We start from the raw sequence: 17342 nt of genomic DNA, 5'->3' as shown, positions 1-17342 counted from the left end.
TATCACTGGGTTGTGCAACAGGACACCCCGATCTACAGAAAGGAAAAAGCTACTCGGACCGAGATTGCTGACCGAAAAAATCGACCGACTGAGGTGGGAAAGCGAGCTGCTTTTTACGAAAAGAACCCTTAGTATATCCCTTCCGAGTGACAAAAGACCTTTACTCGGTATCCGAGCCCCTCTCTCGCCTCCCTCTTGCGTGAATCTCCCCTGTTCTGCTTGGTGAAATTTTTTAAATGAGATTTTTGAATTTTAAAATTAAATATTAAAATATTATTTTTTAATATTATTATTATTTTAGAATTTATAAAATTAAAAAAAATATTAAATTATTTATTATATTTTGTATAGAGATTTAGAAAAGTTGTAATGATGAGATGAAAATTTTGTGTTTGAGATGAAAATTCTTTATGGCCAAATAGTACCTAGTCATTCTGGTAGAATCCCATTAAGAGAAAGTCAACCTAACCCACCTACGAGCTCATGCATGTCATGAGTCAACTTGACTCATGCCAATTATATTATTGTTTATTGTTTATTTTAATTTAATTATTTATTTTCTAAGAAACTTATTGGGAGTTTTCAAGTTGTAATCCTTATCAATAGGACTCTTAGTCTTTGCATTTACATATTTTGACAAATTCCTTATAGGATGATTATTTTATTTAGGAAATCAATAATTGGTGCTAGGCACTTGGGCTTTTTTGGTGCAATTCATGAATCCCAAAGAGATGATCACACATTGTAATTCGTGAATAAATTTGATTCATTTATCTTGTTCTTGCAACTTGGTGCAATTCGTGAATCCAAGTTGTTGTTATCCTTGTTTTTATCAAGTTAACAATTCATGAGGTTTATTTCAACTATTGTGCAATCCATGAATCATTAGTTGATTTGTTACCTTTTGTTCATTCAAGTTCTTAAGCATTTTACTTTGTTCTTGAGTGTTCACCATTTTGTTCTTGAGTGTTCATTATTTTGTTCTTAGTGTTTATCCTTCATTTGCCTTATTTGATCCATATAAGCACTTAGTGCCACCCACTATAGTGTTTACCCTAGTCCACCCCCAATGCTCCATAAGGAAACTCATTCCTTATAGGAGCCTTGACTTCCTCTAATTCCAATCCCTTAATTTAAAGGATTAATAATCCTCTTCAATCCCTTAAATCATTCATCCCTTAATTTAAGGAATTGTCAATCATCTTCAATTCCTTAAATCTCTCATCCCTTAAATCTCTCAAGTCCACTTTGACTTACCAAACTAGCCCCACCAAATCTTCAAGGATTCCTACCACTTAGAAATCCTCCCAAAACCCTATCCTCCATCCACTCAAATCATTCAATCCCTCAAACCACTCAATCCATAAAATCACTCCATTTCTAGAATTCCTCAAGTCAAGCAAAACCCTCTCCACTTACCAAAACCGAAACCCTTTCTTTCCTTGATAGATTCCTACAACTTAGGAATTCTCTCTCAATCATCTCCATCTTTTCAAATCCTACCAAAGATCCTCATCCTTTTACCTTATCCAAATCCTACATTCCTCATCTTACCTTAGTCAATCCCTAAAGTCAATGAGCAATCTATCCTACACTACAACCATAATCCATTACTTCCCAATTTCGTAATCCCCCTTAACCACCATCCAAAACCCTAGCTACACTTCACCATACCCACCCTAAGCATCATCCAAGTAGCGCCAACATCTAGGGTAACCATCAAGTCGTTCCACATTGCATCAAACGCACCAAATCAACACTTAACCTACCCAATTCCACCATCACCGCTATCATTCCTCCACCCAAACACTTACCATTTGTTGAAGACCAAGCAAGTTGGCAAGATCACTCAGTCACTAACATCACCAAGGTGAGCTCGTGGTCTTTAGTGTTAGGGACAAGACCGAGATCCCTAACACATTCGCCTCACTCCCATGTGAATTTGGAAAGAAAAATTATAAACACACATCATTTTTGTAAAACATTACTTTACATAATAATATTTTAATAAAACAGATATTTTTATACAATACCTTATAAAACTAACATCATTTTATAAAAATATCCTTACTTTATAATATGTATTGTGAAATATATTATAAAATGTATTTTGTAATTATCATTACTCATCTGAAAAATCGAAAGGCCTTCTGCAAAGGCTAGGCTCCCTTCTAGCATTTTACACTTCTCTATTTTACATTTCCAGCGCGGCAGATTGTGTTACTCTTTTCGATCTCTTTAATTTTCATTTCCTTATTTTATGTTTTCTTATTTAATTGGTTTGAAGTAACATGGGTGAATCTGAAAATGTGTTCTTATGAATAACTTAGGCTTCTTGTTTTAGGATTTAAAAAAATTAAATTATTTATTATATTTTATATGAAAATTTTAAAATGTTGTAATGATTATGAGTTTCAATTTGATTCAAACTAGTTTCAACTCAAACCAGTTTCGTTTTCCATCTTTTGCTTTCTTTATTTTTTTCTAATAATGCTAATATGCCTTCTCATTTTGTCCACTCATTTTGATCGCTTATGCATTTGATTTTATTTTTTTAAAAAATAAAATTGCTTACTGATTAAGGAAGTGATTATTAATGTATTCGTATTTCTTTTTATTTTTTAAAAATGTTTAAACATGTTTAAAAAATGTTTAAAATAAAAAGCAAATAAGAAAGAAAAGTAAAATTTGCACTAAGGGTACAATAAGTGGGTAAATTGAGGGGGCATAGGAGCACAACCCTTTTCTTTTAGTCATGTGTCATGCAAGGTATCATGGCAGAATCATTTGGCCGATTTTCTCAATCTTGTTTCTTGGTACCCATAGCATTACCCTTTTATAAAACTTGCAGTTATGCGAGATGAGATTATAACAATTTTTTTTTAAAGGAAGAATAATCTTATTGCTCAACAAATCTTACAACATATCTTGAAATATAATCGATTGAATACAAAACAGAATTTCTTCGATGCCTATAATATCCTCTTGAAGAAATAAAGCTTCTCGAGAAAGAACATGAGCTGTTTTATTGCAAGCTCTTCTAATGTGTTTAACAGATCAATTTGTAAAAGAATTAAGCAAAACTTTAGTGTCTTCTATTAATCATCCAGCTTAGCTCCAATCCAAGTGAGCACTTGAAAGATTAGTTACCACTTGCAATGTATCTCATTCTAAGATAAAAGAGTAAATGCCCATATCTTTACAGAAATTGGCTTCCATCATAACTGCTATAGACTCAGCCACCCTTGGAGAAACAACTATATCTCTAGGAGCACAAAGAGACCCAATCACCTATTCTCCCCCATCTCGGATAATGACCCCAATGCCAATTTTCCTTCTTTTTTTTTTTTTAATTAATAATAGCATCCCAATTAGCTTTAAAAGCAAGACCTATAGGCTTCATCCATCTTTGTTGCTACTGTTGTTGTTGAACTTGTGAATGCAACTGCTGTTGAATCTTGTTTGGGATTTGAGAATGTTGAAAAAAATGCCAATTCTCATTTTCCTTGTTCTGGATGGATGAAAGATGGTCAAACGTTTTCCATGGATAGCATCATTCTTTTTATGCCAAATCAGCCTTATTGCAATTGCTACTACTTCAAGCTCCTCTTATGCAAAATATTACATAATCAGCTCCATATGTCTAGAAAGGAGGTGCTATGGAATGCCATCTTTTGAATTTTTTACTGCATTGGCTCCAAACATCCTTTGCTCCTTCACAACTCCAAAGGGCATATGTGACATCCCAGATTTTTCATAAGGAATCTCATTTACATTTGGATTTTGATTAAGTGCTGGAAAAATTCATTAAGCCTTTTCTATTTTTTTAGGTTAGATTTGGAACTTTTAGTTTATGACTCTCTAGCCTACAAAAGGAAATAGAAGAACTAGGCCTAAAGAAGTAGGTTGCAGCACCCCCAGCCCCCGCTTGGGATTTGACGGTGATTGAATACATCGGGACATGTAACACAAGGTTACATACCCCCCGTACATGACAATTAATATACAATGCACTTAATAATCCAACAATATGCAATAAAAATTGTAATAGAAAAATTCTTTTCTAACAACTTAAGCACAGTGGCAAAATAAAAAGCGCATGGTACCAACAAACTACAAATATCCCAAAAGCTTTTACTGGCAAATGCACTTCTAAAATAGTTATGTTTTCAAAAGACTCCCAAAATATGTAGAGTATCATATCCAAAATATATCATTCAGACAAACATCCATCCAAAGGATCCCCGTGACCAAAGTCTTTCAATAAGATTGATCCTACTAGGCCTTATCCTGATTCAAAATCCTCCTTAATTGTTCAAAAAGTTGCAACATCTCGATGATAAATTGTTTAGCAGCTTCCAACCTCTCCAAAATAGACGGCTCCTGAGAGACCTCACATCTCTGTGTAGTCTCCCAAGGGATCTAGGGAGCTAGTCTCTTGCGCTTCTCCATTACTATCTTCCTGGGCTTCTGTTACAACTTCTATCATTCCGAGTAGGGAAATGATAATGGAAAATACAACAGTGAGATTTCAAGAAATGTATGCAAGTAACAGTCAATATACCACAAATATCACAAGCATATAAAAGCAAACTACAAATAAATGCATGGACATGTATATTGACATAAAACTTTGACATGTGTAACATGGACTCTTTCATAAAACGACTTTGAGCTCAAATTCTTATTCATATCATAACATATCATGTCATTTCTTTACCATTCCATAACAAATCATATTGAGACCAAGTCTCATTATTTCATATCATTTCATCCATACCATATGATACCATATCATATCATATGTTATTTCATAACATATTCGTGTACAACAGGTCGCATATTTCACCTTCACCGTAATATGCACCCACTACCTTTCGGTGCAATCTTGCTCTGGTATCATTCTATAGGAATCTTTCAAAACTCGTCAACCATACATTATCGACCCAAGGGTCTTCACTCGACTTTAAACACTCCAGAGTGGACGGGGAGTTCCACTAGGTCATTTTCCCGTCCTAACATTTGGAGTCGTAATAAAAACATGCATGACTCTTTCTTTCCAAAACATGGACCCAATGCATGATGTGACATGGACTCACGTCGTGTCATTAATCTTATGCATGCAACTGGTAAAAGCTGAATAACATAGTTCAATCCATAACGTGCATCTCGTAGCATAGTTTGAAAATATTAGAACATGTAAACAAGAATAATTTCATGCAAACATACAATTCACCCACCCAACAAATGAAAACAGATTTTTAAAACATCAAAAGAGACCTTGGAAGATTCACATAGGCCCTCCTAACCATGTATTTTCAACATTCCAACTTCCATACTCCTACATCCACTTAGTCTTACAAACAAACAATCTTGCAAACTAATATAGAGGTAAATCCAAAAATTCTAAGCATCACAACACATTTCATTTCCTCCTACTTCATCATAACCGAATATAGCATGTAATAACATGAAGTACGAACAACATCTTCACACAAAAATACACTAAGGCTGAACTTGATAACCATAGAATATCATGCTTTAAGCCACAATCTCATACCAAAAACTCATAGCCTCACAAAGCCTAATATACATACAAGAAATAATAACAACAATCAAATAAATAAATCACACAAGAGTTCATGTAATATATACGAATAATATCAAGGATAGGTTGTGTTCCTGCGAACAAGTCAGTTCCTCATAGGTCAAGTCTAACTCCCTGCTATGGGCGAAAAGCTCAGTATTAAGATGGGTCAATTTAGACTCGAAGCCCTCCTGAGCATCAGAAAGATGGGACTTCACAAAGTCCCTTTCTGACTAAAGAAGCCTCAAGGCAAAGTCATCCCTGGTATTCACCTCTTGGGCATGGTGTACAGCATCACGAAACTCAAAGACTTCATTTTCAAGAATCTCCAAATTGCCAAATCTCCAAGGCTTGTAGATGGAAGGGAGGCCTTGGTATAGGCCAAGCCAGCTTCAATTAGGTGGGTGTCTTCTCCCATCGAATCGCCCAAGCCTTCGAGAAGAAGGGATTCAATGTCTCCACTAAAAGATGGAGTGAAGAGAGGAGGAAGGGAGAGGCACTCACCACTGATGTCCAACTAAGGGGTATTGACCCTTGAGACAGTGACTGACGGGGTCTCTAGGAGGGGGTTGTTGGCCTCCACCTTGTCACGAACTTCCTCGTGACGAGGGGACGTGCCCCCAATTGCACTACTCAGGCTTTCAACTCGAACACCCAGGTTTTCTGTGTGGTAGGAGCATTGTCCGCCCCATCAGCAAGGAAAATACTTATTGTTTCTTCATGCACACCCCCAGTCAGGGAAGGAAGAAGACCTCCCGCCACAGGTGGGCGAACCCCTTCGCCCATAATAGGGTCCAAGTTAAGGGTGGCTGCAACCTCAGTGATGTGAACCCTAATCGACTCGCTTTGAAACCCAACAACAATATTGGAAAACCAAACCAAGAAAGCCAAATTCAAGTCAATGGATGGAAGAATCAAGACCCATTAAGAAACTCGTTTCAAGAACCTAGATTTTATGAAAATTTAGACTCGTTGAAGAACCCATCTCAAGAACCCAGTTTACAAAGGAGGAATGCCACAAAGGTTGTGATTTACCTTTGATAAGTTCAATCAAGAACAAGAGGAGATAAACTCAACTCACAATAAATAAAATTCATCAATTTCAATAATGTCTTCCTTTCTCAAATGAGGCTACAAGTCGTTTAAATAACAATCTCCAAAATCCTAAGTGAGCCGCGGGTACTGTAGTGTGAATAGTGCCTGGGCTACAATACTTCTAAAGCCCTAGTTCACTTTAATTAATAACTTTTCAAATATGCCCTTGGCCAAAATACAAGGCCTTCCCAGAAACTTAGTTCATTATAAATAAGACATATGTGTGGGTTGACATCCTCAAGCCCACTTATTCTAAACTAATAAGATAAGCTCTTTTAATGAAATAAATAAGTTCAAGGCCTTCAATAACAATAAACCCAAGTCATGTTTTCCATAGTTTGAATCAAGTGGATCAAAACTGGTTCTCTTTCTTTCAAGCTCATCATGAGTGTTGGGCTCTTGCTAGCTTCATCCCAATTGGATTGCACCAATTCTTGCATTGCTTCCTTGATCTTCATAACTCTTAATCTTGTAATTGATTCTTGAGACTTAGTCCACCTTGGGGCCCATCATTCCTCCTCTCCTCAAAAGGATTCGACCTCGAATCTCCGCTTGGATCAAAGGGAAAAAGATCAATAACATTGAAAATAGCAAACACATGATACTTACTTGGAAGATCCCCTAGATATGAAGTATCATTAATTTTATCAAGAATTTAGAAATGTCCATCCAAGCTACTTCTGTCATCAACAGGTAAATGCATTAAATCAAAATGAATAAATGGATTAAACCATAAACAATTTCAAAAGGACAATATGAAGTAGTAGTATGCATGGTCCTATTATATGCAAACTCTATAAATGACAAATGATACTCTAGCAAATGTTCATGCAACAATTCAATGAATGGAAAATGATACTGCCACAAACGTTCATGCAACAATTTAATGAAAGGAAAATGATACTCCCACAAATGTTCTTGAAACACATAAAATCTTCCTTATACCAAAATGACCACTCCAATTATATGCGACCTCAATGAATGGCAAACCATACTCCCAAAAGTTTTCATGCAATACGCGTAAGCTCTTCTTTACATCAAAGGAGTCATTCCAACTATATGCAAACTCAATGAATGATAAACTGTACTCCCAAAAGTGTTCATGCAATATGCCTAAACTCTTCTTTACACCAAAGTGACCACTCCAACTATATGCAAACTCAATGAATGGGAAACAATACTCCCACCAATGTTCATGCAATATGCCTAAAATATTCTTTATACCAAAGTGACCACTCCAACTATATGCAAACTTAATGAATGGCAAGTAAAACTCCCAACAATGGTCATGTAACACATCTAAAGTCCTTTTTATATCAAAATTTCCCAACAGACCACATCCATATGCAAGCAACTCATGCATAAGACTAGTAGGCACACAAAGTCTTTTCTCTCTACACAAGTACCAATCTAGTCTATATAAATGAGAAAATGATGCTTTCTCACGTACTCCATACACACTAGCCAAGCCATCATCATTAACAAACAAGTTCTTATTATATTCAAGTCTCAATAACTTTGTATCCAAAATGACGACAAGGACATACCTTCTTGATAATGCATCAAACACAAGATTTTCCTTACCATGTGTGTATTTGATTTCAAGAGGAAAAGTCTCAATACATTCATCCCACTTAGCATGCATTCTAGTCAACAACTTACATTGTCCCTTCAAGTGTATCAAGGACTCATGTTCTTGAAAGAGAGGTCGGTTAGTAATTGTCGCACCCGACACAAAATCAATGTAATGCTCTATCTCTCTAATAGGTGGCAATCCACAAAACACACCAGTAGGAATCATGATCTTATATCCCTGCAACAAAGAAACAACACTACTAGGCAAAGGTACGTCAAGTTCATTAATATTAAAATTTGCCTTAGTATAAAAACTCACTTCTCTCTTTGTTTTTCTCTCACTTTCTTCACTCTAGCTTTTCTTTTCACTCTCCTTTTTTTTTTTACTCTATTTTTTTCTTTCAATCTCTTTTTCTTTTTCACTCTCTTTTTCAACATCTTTTTTTGAACTTTCGGCCTCACAATTATTTTTCAATTCATTCTCTCTTTTTCTTGAGGTTTCACCATTTCTTTCTTCCTCAACCTTACTTTTGCTCTCTCTTTTTTGATCAATCTTAGTTTCTCTCTTTCTTTGTTGATCAACCTCAGTTTCACTCTTTCTTTTTTGATCAATCTCACTTTTTAACTTCAGTTGGTCCGCATGGACCTGTGGTGGAGTTAAATGAGCAAGTTTGATTGTTTTTCCATCCTTTTCAAAACTGTACATATTCTTGACCCCATCATGGATCGCCCTCCTATCATACTGCCATGGCCTCCCCAACAAAATATGGCCAGCATGCATAGGCACTACATCACAAAGCACCTCGTCCTTGTACTTCCTAATTAAAAAAGATACTAACACTTGTTTATTTACCCTAACCTCCCCACAATTATTCAACCACTGCAACTTGTATGGTCTAGGGTGTTTCAAGGTAGGTAAATTCAATTTCTCAACTAAAGTAGTGCTAGCAACATTAGTACAACTTCCCTCATCAATGATCATACTACATACCTTGTTGTTGATGTGGTATCTAGTATGAAAAATGTTCTCTCTTTGCTGCTCTATATCATCCGTCTTAAATTTTGTATTGGGAGCACGCCTAACAACAAGAGACTCGTCATACTCTTCATTCTTATCGTACCTATTCTCCATATTAGGCTCACATCTCCTCCTATCTCTCACACTTTGTAAATTTCTAATCAATACACCTTGTTGTTCCATCTTATCCCTCACTTCCCCAACTTCAAATTTAACCTTTCAAACTTTTGTTGCAGGGACTGCAACACAAAGAATGAGTTATCTACCATCCCCTTTGGTGATGAGTCGTTTTTATGAGACATCATATGCTCTGTACACAAAAAAATGTTAGAGGAAAAAAGACCTCACACGCTCCCTTATGTGTTGACACTCGAATAATGGCACTCCACTCGTGTTTCACTCTAAATTGGCTTTTTCCGATAATAATCTCACACTCTCTTGCCTTTTACCTCAAGAGTTTTCCCACTCAAGTTTTTGAAGAACTAATTGAAATAAATCAAGACAATATAACCTTGTTTTATTCCAACTAGTAATTAGGTATAAGGAAACAAGAACAAGAGAAATACAGAGGGAACAAAATGACACGAGACTCAAGGTATTTATATGAAGGAAAGAGTAATTACAAAATAAGATAACAACTAGAATGAAGTAACAAGAGGTAACACAGCCCCTTTAAGGACAAGAACCAATCAAAAAATTTCTTTATTTCTCTTTTATTGTAACTATGTAGCAACCACTGAATATGCTACGTTTACTTTCCTTCTCTCTCTTTTTTTTTTTTTTCGAATTTTTTCTTTTCTTTTCTTTTCCTTTCTTTTCTTTTCTCTTCTTTTCTCAACAATTCAACCACAAACAGAAATATTCAATTGGGATAATCAAACAATTAAATTCAAACAAATAAAAATTGACAAGAAAATAGAAAGGAATAAATGAAAACCTAGAAATTTCAACCCTAGATGGTGCAAATTTTTGCAGCCATAGGAAAAATGAATTTTTGCACTTTTTTTTTTTTTGGAAGCCTAGAACAATGAAGCTCTAGAATTAAAGATATGATAAACAAAAGATAGAATCAAACCTGAATGGAAACCTTGCTCTAAATACCAAATGATGTGAACCCTAATCGACTCGCTTTGAGACTCAACAACAATATCGGAAAACCAAACCAAGAAAGTCAAACTCAAGTTAATGGATGGAAGAATCAAGACCCATTGAGAAACTCGTTTCAAGAACCTAGATTATATGAAAATCTAGACCCGTTGAAGAACCCGTCTCAAGAACCCAGTTTATAAAGTAGAAACGCCACAAAGGTTGTGATTTACCCAAAGTTTTGAAATCCGTTCCGTTCCGGCCGGAATTGCTGGAATTTTCAGTTCTGGAACAGTAGCCAAAACCGGAACGCTATATATTTCGTTCCGCTACAAATTCCGGCCGTTTCGCCATGTTCCGGTCCATTCCGGCCGAATTCCGGCCGGAATACACTTTCCGGTCCGGAATTTAACAAACGGTGGCATTTTTGTAATTAAGGTTAACTTCACACCATTTTCGTAATTTATATTTTTTCTTCATTTTTCCTCACCTTTTTTTTTCCCCGGTTTCTTACTTTTCTTTCTTTTGTTGAATTTGTTCTTCACTTCTTCAGTTCTTCTCCGTGAGTTCGTGCGCCGTCTGAAGACTCTGAACCTCTTCTCCAGTTCTCCCAGTCCCGATTCCTCATTTCTCCTGTTCTCTTCGCGTTTCAGGTTTCAAGTTTCTCTTCCATTTCTATTTTCTCTTCCATTTTCTCTTCCAGATCTGATCTCCTCAGGACTCTAGGAGCACTCCGACGACGCCACCTCCCCGTTGCAGCCGGAAGCTCTGTTCGTGAGTCTTGGGCCTAGCAGCAACGACGCCATCGCCGTCGCCTGCAGCCGGCAGCTCTGGTTTTGGCCTCTGATTTCATCCGTCCGATCTGTGCAGGTATACCAATTACCGTATTTCATTTTCCCTTCCGATTTCGTCAAATGATGCTAACTTAAAATTATATATTGTAAGTAGATTTTAATTTTTTGTATGAAGTGGCATATATATATATACATGCAGCTCTCAAGATCAGTTAATTTCTTTAATTTTCCCATTGGATATTGAAAAATAAATTGGCATCCTTGTATCTCTGATTCTCTACTCTTACATAATATTTATGTAATTAAGTTGATCCTGATCTCAGCTGGTACAACTTGATGAACTCCTAGTGTTTGATATTATCGTGCAAGCCCATTTTCTTAAATTTTTAGGCTGAAATGCTCCCATTTGAAGGGTGGGGAGAATTTATAATAACTGTGGGTGTTTGAAAAAAATTAGAGTTATTTTTTATTTACACTCCAAAAAGAAACAAATAGGTTACTGATTTTTTTTTTTTTTTGTCCATAGCCATAGAGATAAGCAGCCATGACTCATTTCAGTACCCAAGCTTTTATGATTTCCGAAGGCTTTCTCTTGTTTTGTTTTTGGTTAACGAATAGTCAGGATCCATGATCGTACTACATCATATAGGAACAGTATAAACTACAGGGAAACCCAGCTGTAAAATTCTCAGGGATGTAAATACTAAATATTCCAAGAAATACACTGTAAATTAACCCCATCACATGATACGAACCTGATCATATCCATCGATTCCGTCGGATTTTTATGGAACTTATTTTAGAAGTATTGCTCTTGCACGGTGTTCTCTAAACTTGTACAATTTTTTTGTTTAAGTCTTTCCAATATTTTAGAATTATTTGTACAAGTTGCTGTTATTAGTTGATAATTTGTACAATTTTTTGTTTAAGTCTTTCCAAATATATGTCCATTTCTAAATGAGTTGATTTTTTTTTTTTCATAATGTAGGGGTATATAAATTGTAAATGTCTAGTTGTCAATCAAATAGTGCTACCTCTACGGCATTTGCTCCTGCTAGATCAGAGGATCCAGCATGGTCCCATGCACGTGTAGTGCCAGAAGCAAGAAATAGTACTCAATGTCTTTATTGTAGCAAAATCATTAGAGGTGGCGGAGTCACGAGGTTGAAGCATCATCTAGGTGGGATTTCAGGTGATGTAGAAGCATGTAAAAAAGTCCCTGATGATATAAAATGGCAAATGAAAGAGTTGGTCAATGAAATGAAAAAAAACAAAGAGAAGAAAAGAAAACTAAGCTTAGAGATTGGATGTGGAAGCCCTGTAGATTTAACATATGATGATGTTGATGTTGGTGATGATGAGTATGAGGGAGGGAGTCAAGGACCCGTTCATGATTCAAAGGGGAAGGGGAAGGAGAAAGTAGGTGGAAAGTCAACGGGGCCATTTAGCAGATTTTTTGCTCCAAGAACAAGTCCTGGCTCTCAACCTTCTATTAAGAGTGCTATGTGTTCAAAAGAAATGATTGACAAAGCAAAAATGGCTATAGCAAATTGGTGGTATGATGCTAATTTACCTTTCAATGCATCTCAATCTAAATTTTATCAACCAGCTATAAATGCTATAGCTGCCATCGGGCTAGGATTCAAGGGTCCTTCTTTACATGAGTTGAGAGGAAATTTGTTGAAGAATTCTGTGACTGAGGTTCAGAATTATCTCTTAGATATTAAAACATCTTGGAGGGATAGTGGTTGTTCACTAATGGAAGATGGTTGGACAAATCAGAGGCAACAACCAATAATTAACTTTTTGGTTTATTGCCCAAAAGGTACAATATTTTTGAAGTCTATTGATACATCGGGCCTTAGAAAAGATGCTGAAACATTATTTAAAATTTTTGATGAAGTTGTTCAAGAAGTTGGGGTGGAGAATATTGTGCAATTCATAACAGACAATGATGCGAGTTATAAGGCTGTAGGAAAAAAGTTACAGCAAATGTATGGCTCTTTCTTTTGGTCCCCTTGTGTAGCTCATTATATAGATTTGATGTTAGAGAATTTTTGTGATCCCAGACATTTTCCTATTATTGATGAAACTATAAAGAAGGCAAGGAAGATAACGAAATTCATTTATAATCATGCTTGGGTTTTGGCTTTGATGAGAAAGGACTTCACCAAAGGTCATGATTTATGTCGCCCTGCAGTCACAAGGTTTGCTACAAATTTTTTAAGTATCCAATGCTTACTGTTGTTTAAGAAAGAGCTTCGACAAATGTTTACTTGTGATAAGTGGATTGTATCAAGTTATTCTAAAAGCAACATAGGGAAGGAGATAGCTGAGATTGTTCTAGAAGATAGAGAGTTTTGTGCTCAATGTCAGTTTATTGTAACAATCAGCGAGCCTTTGGTTCGAGTACTACGACTTGTCGATGGGGATGAGAAGCCTGCAATGGGATACTTGTATAATGCAATGGAGAAAGCCAAAGAGAATATAAAAGCAAGATTGAAGAACAAAGTTTCTGCATTTATGCCATTCATCAAGGTCATTGATGCTAGGTGGGATAAGCAGCTTCATAGTCCATTACATGCAGCAGGTTGTCTTCTTAATCCTGGAATTTACTTTAACCCTTGCTTTAAAAGTAGAAATGATGTTTCTAGAGGGTTTATGACTTGCGTTGTAAAGATGGAACCTGATATTGATAAGCAAGATGAGATCATTCAACAAATTGACATGTATAAGAATGCAAATGGTGATTTTGGACAACCTATAGCAATACGCCAGCGTGAAAAAAGTAATCCAGGTAACCTCAATATCCTTTGTTAAATAGTGTGAATCTATATTTTAATTCTTTTATTTAATTTTAAGTAATAATTTATAATTGCACTTTTGTTGTAGTTGCATGGTGGGGTACTTTTGGAAATGAGTTTCCAGCTCTTCAAACGTTTGCAATCCGCATATTAAGTCAATGTTGTAGTGCAACTGGCTATGAAAGAAATTGGAGTACATTTGAATTTATTCATTCAAAGAAGAGGAATAGATTAGAGCATAAACGTTTGAATGATTTAGTATTTGTTCGTTATAACTTGAAGCTCCGTGAGAGGTAAACTTTTTCAAAAATAATGTTTTAATTGTTGAAAAATATGTAATATTTTCACTTACGTGTGACTTTTATTTTGGCAGAAACATAAAGAGGGGAAGAGATGCTTTGGATCCAATCAATCTTGAGAATATTGACTTGATGGAGGAATGGGTAGGTGAAGAATTAGAGCTTATTGATGGAGAAGACTTGGATTGGGGAAGTATTGAGGAGCCATTAGCCTCACAAAATTTGGAAGAAGGTGTTAATGTTGGTCTTCATATTGATGATGATGGTGGTGACAATGACATTGACGAAAATATTTTGAGTAGCTTTGCTAATGTTGATCCTTTTTGTCTTATTGATGAAAATAAATGATTACAGTTGGATTGAGAACTTATGATATTTTATTTAGTTTTATAAATGTGTGTTTAAGACTTGTATTCACTATGGAGAAATATTATTAAGTTATCAGATATGTATACTTTTAAGAATTGTATTGATTTTATTTTGGAATATAGTTATTATATATAATTTATCTATATAATATCTATCCCGAAACGGTATGCCGAAACGTACCGGTACCGAAATATTCCGTTCCAGTGCCTCAACCAGAATGGTCACCGGAACGGATTTCAAAACTTTGGATTTACCTTTGATAAGTTCAAACGTTCAATCAAGAACAAGAGGAGATAAACTCAACTCACAATGAATAAAATTTATCAATTTCAATAATGTCTTCCTTTCTCAAATAAGGCTACAAGTGGTTTAAATAACAATCCACAAAACCCTAAGTGAGCTGCGGGTACTGTAGTGTGAACAGTGCCGGGCTACAGTACTTCTAAAACCCTAGTTCACTTTAATTAATAACTTTCCAAATATGCCCTTGGCCAAAATACAAGGCCTTTCCAAAAACCTAGTTCATTAGAAATAAGGCATATGTGTGGGCTGACATCCTCAAGCCCACTTATTATAAACTAATAAGATAAGCTATTTTAATGAAATAAATAAGTCCAAGGCCTTCAATAACAATAAGTCCAAGTCGTGTCTTCCATAATTTGGATCAAGTGGATCAAAACTGGTTCTCCTTCTTTCAAGCCCATCATGAGTGTTGGGCTCTTGCTAGCTTTATCCTAATTGGATTGCATCAATTCTTGCATTGCTCCCTTGATCTTCATAACTCTTAATCTTGTAATTGATTCTTAAGACTTGGTCCACCTTAGGGCCCATCACTCAGTGTCTAGCTCACCCTCCCCAACTAGGTCTTCAAAAATGGAGAATTCAAATATAGGGCTAGATGCCAGTGTGCACACCTATTGGGGTGTCTCAAGCTGGAAGGTGGTAGCTAGATCTGAGAGGGCCAAGCTAGCCAAACCCTCAGCATCTCCCAGGCCAGGAGAATGTAGCAGCCGAGCACAGGGAGCGCAGCAGTGATTGACGGGGTGGATGCTTGGGCATAGCCTGACGGGGTGAATGCTTGGGCATAGCCTCCCTTTGAAGGCATTAGAATCTTTTTTTGTTTTGGGCGAGGGGAAGAGGTGTCCTCAAAGCGAGCCCTTTTCCTTTGCCTTTTCTCTTCTTTCTCTTTCTCTTTCTTTCTTTCTTCTCTCTCTCTTTCTTCACTTCCTTTTCTTTCTTGTTCCTCTTCTCTTTCTTCTCTTCGCCTTCTTTCTTCTCAGACCGCTTCTTATTTTCCTTCTTTTCTTGCATGGCTTGATTGTCCTTCTTATTTTTCTCTAAGGGTTTCTCTAATGTAGAAGGGGGAATTGTAGCGGAAATTAAGAATGAACGACCTTGAACGTAGGAGCGATTGGGGGACATCAGGAAGCTATCGATGTGGGCGGGTGTCAGCAAGAAATTGGTCCTGAGATAGTCGGGGTGAGCCTTAGCCCAAAAGCAAACAGTTTCAATTTAGGCCAACTCCCAAATGGACAAATGTTCCATGCTCACCTACAAACTCTTCTCGTCAGGAAGGGCACTCCAGATTGCCCTAACTAGAAAATCTCTTAAATGGGATTCTAGGGTGGGAAACTCCCAGCCTCGGCCAGTGATAAAGAAAAACCTACTTGTCCAATATTTGGCATTAGAAGGCTAAGTTTCAAATCAAGCTAAATTCTACCCTTTATCATTCTTACAAAAGCTAACGACATTGCCCTTGGTGGCTAGCCTCACATTATAGAAGGACAGAAACTCTCAAGCAGTCAAGTTGGGGTAAAGATCCCTAAGGGGCTCCAAGAACATGTGAAAAACTATGCAGGCGCAAAGATAAGCCCTCAATGCGAATGGATGGAGCTGAGCAGTGTGACACCCCTAGCCCCGCTTAGGATTAGACGGAGCCTAAAGCGTCGGGACATGCTATACAAGGTTACATACCCCTTATACATGACAGTTAAGATGCAATGCACATTTATTCTAGCAATATGCAGTAAATCGCAGTTGAACAATTTTTAGCTTACTTAAGGATGGTAGAAAAATGAATAAACATGGTACCAATGTAAAATCTTAAAAGATAGTACTTTCATAATAAGTTTCCAAAAGAGTTAATAGTTGAAATCTCCCCCCCCCCCCCCAAAAAAATAAGGGACCATCCAAAATATCGTCTTTATCAAAATATCCTTAAGTTTCTATCACCAAAATACTAAAGCCTCTCTGACTTAATCTTCTTCTCAAGGAACCAATTCTTGCTTAAGTTCCTGAGTCTCTTAAGCTCATCAGTAAGATGCAAGGCTTCCGTAAGGGTCTTGTCAATGGATTCCAGAAGTTTGGGGATCGAGGGCTCAGAGGAGTTAGTCTCCATTTTTGGCACTATCCTCTTTGGAGGGAGTGTCGTCCTCTTCAGTTTTGTCATGTAAAGCTGTCACAACTTCTACCATTTTGGGAAATGAATGATATTGGAATATACAATGGTGAGATTTTGAGAAATCTCAATAAGTAAACATTCAACATACAATAAATAACACATGCATATATAAGCAAACCACAAACAAGTGCAATTTATAACCAATGCATGAATATGAACTCTTACATAGAAACTTGACACATGCAACTTGACTTTTCATAAACTTTCCTTTCTTCTTTTAATCTTCTTAACACTTGTTCATATCATTTGAGCTC

General features: G+C 36.4%; 1 protein-coding gene across 1 annotated transcript; it reads left to right on the top strand.

Annotated features, from left to right (window-relative positions):
• The first annotated feature begins 12160 nt into the window (after positions 1-12160).
• Positions 12161-13845, top strand: LOC122291009. Its single transcript, XM_043098662.1, has 2 exons — positions 12161-13745; positions 13835-13845. Exons 1-2 carry the CDS (start codon positions 12161-12163, stop codon positions 13843-13845), a joined length of 1596 nt encoding a protein of 531 aa, XP_042954596.1.
• Positions 13846-17342: the final 3497 nt, after the last annotated feature.

The sequence above is a fragment of the Carya illinoinensis genome, chromosome 13, assembly GCF_018687715.1.
Source record: "Carya illinoinensis cultivar Pawnee chromosome 13, C.illinoinensisPawnee_v1, whole genome shotgun sequence".
In the NCBI taxonomy this organism is placed as follows: Eukaryota; Viridiplantae; Streptophyta; class Magnoliopsida; order Fagales; family Juglandaceae; genus Carya; species Carya illinoinensis.
Note: the sequence above shows the minus strand (reverse complement) of the source record. Positions and strands in the feature narration are given on the sequence as shown.

What these genes read in the sequence shown, in the direction of transcription:
- LOC122291009 (XM_043098662.1), top strand. Translation starts at nt 12,161, where the DNA reads ATGTCTAGTTGTCAATCAAATAGTGCTACCTCTACGGCATTTGCTCCT.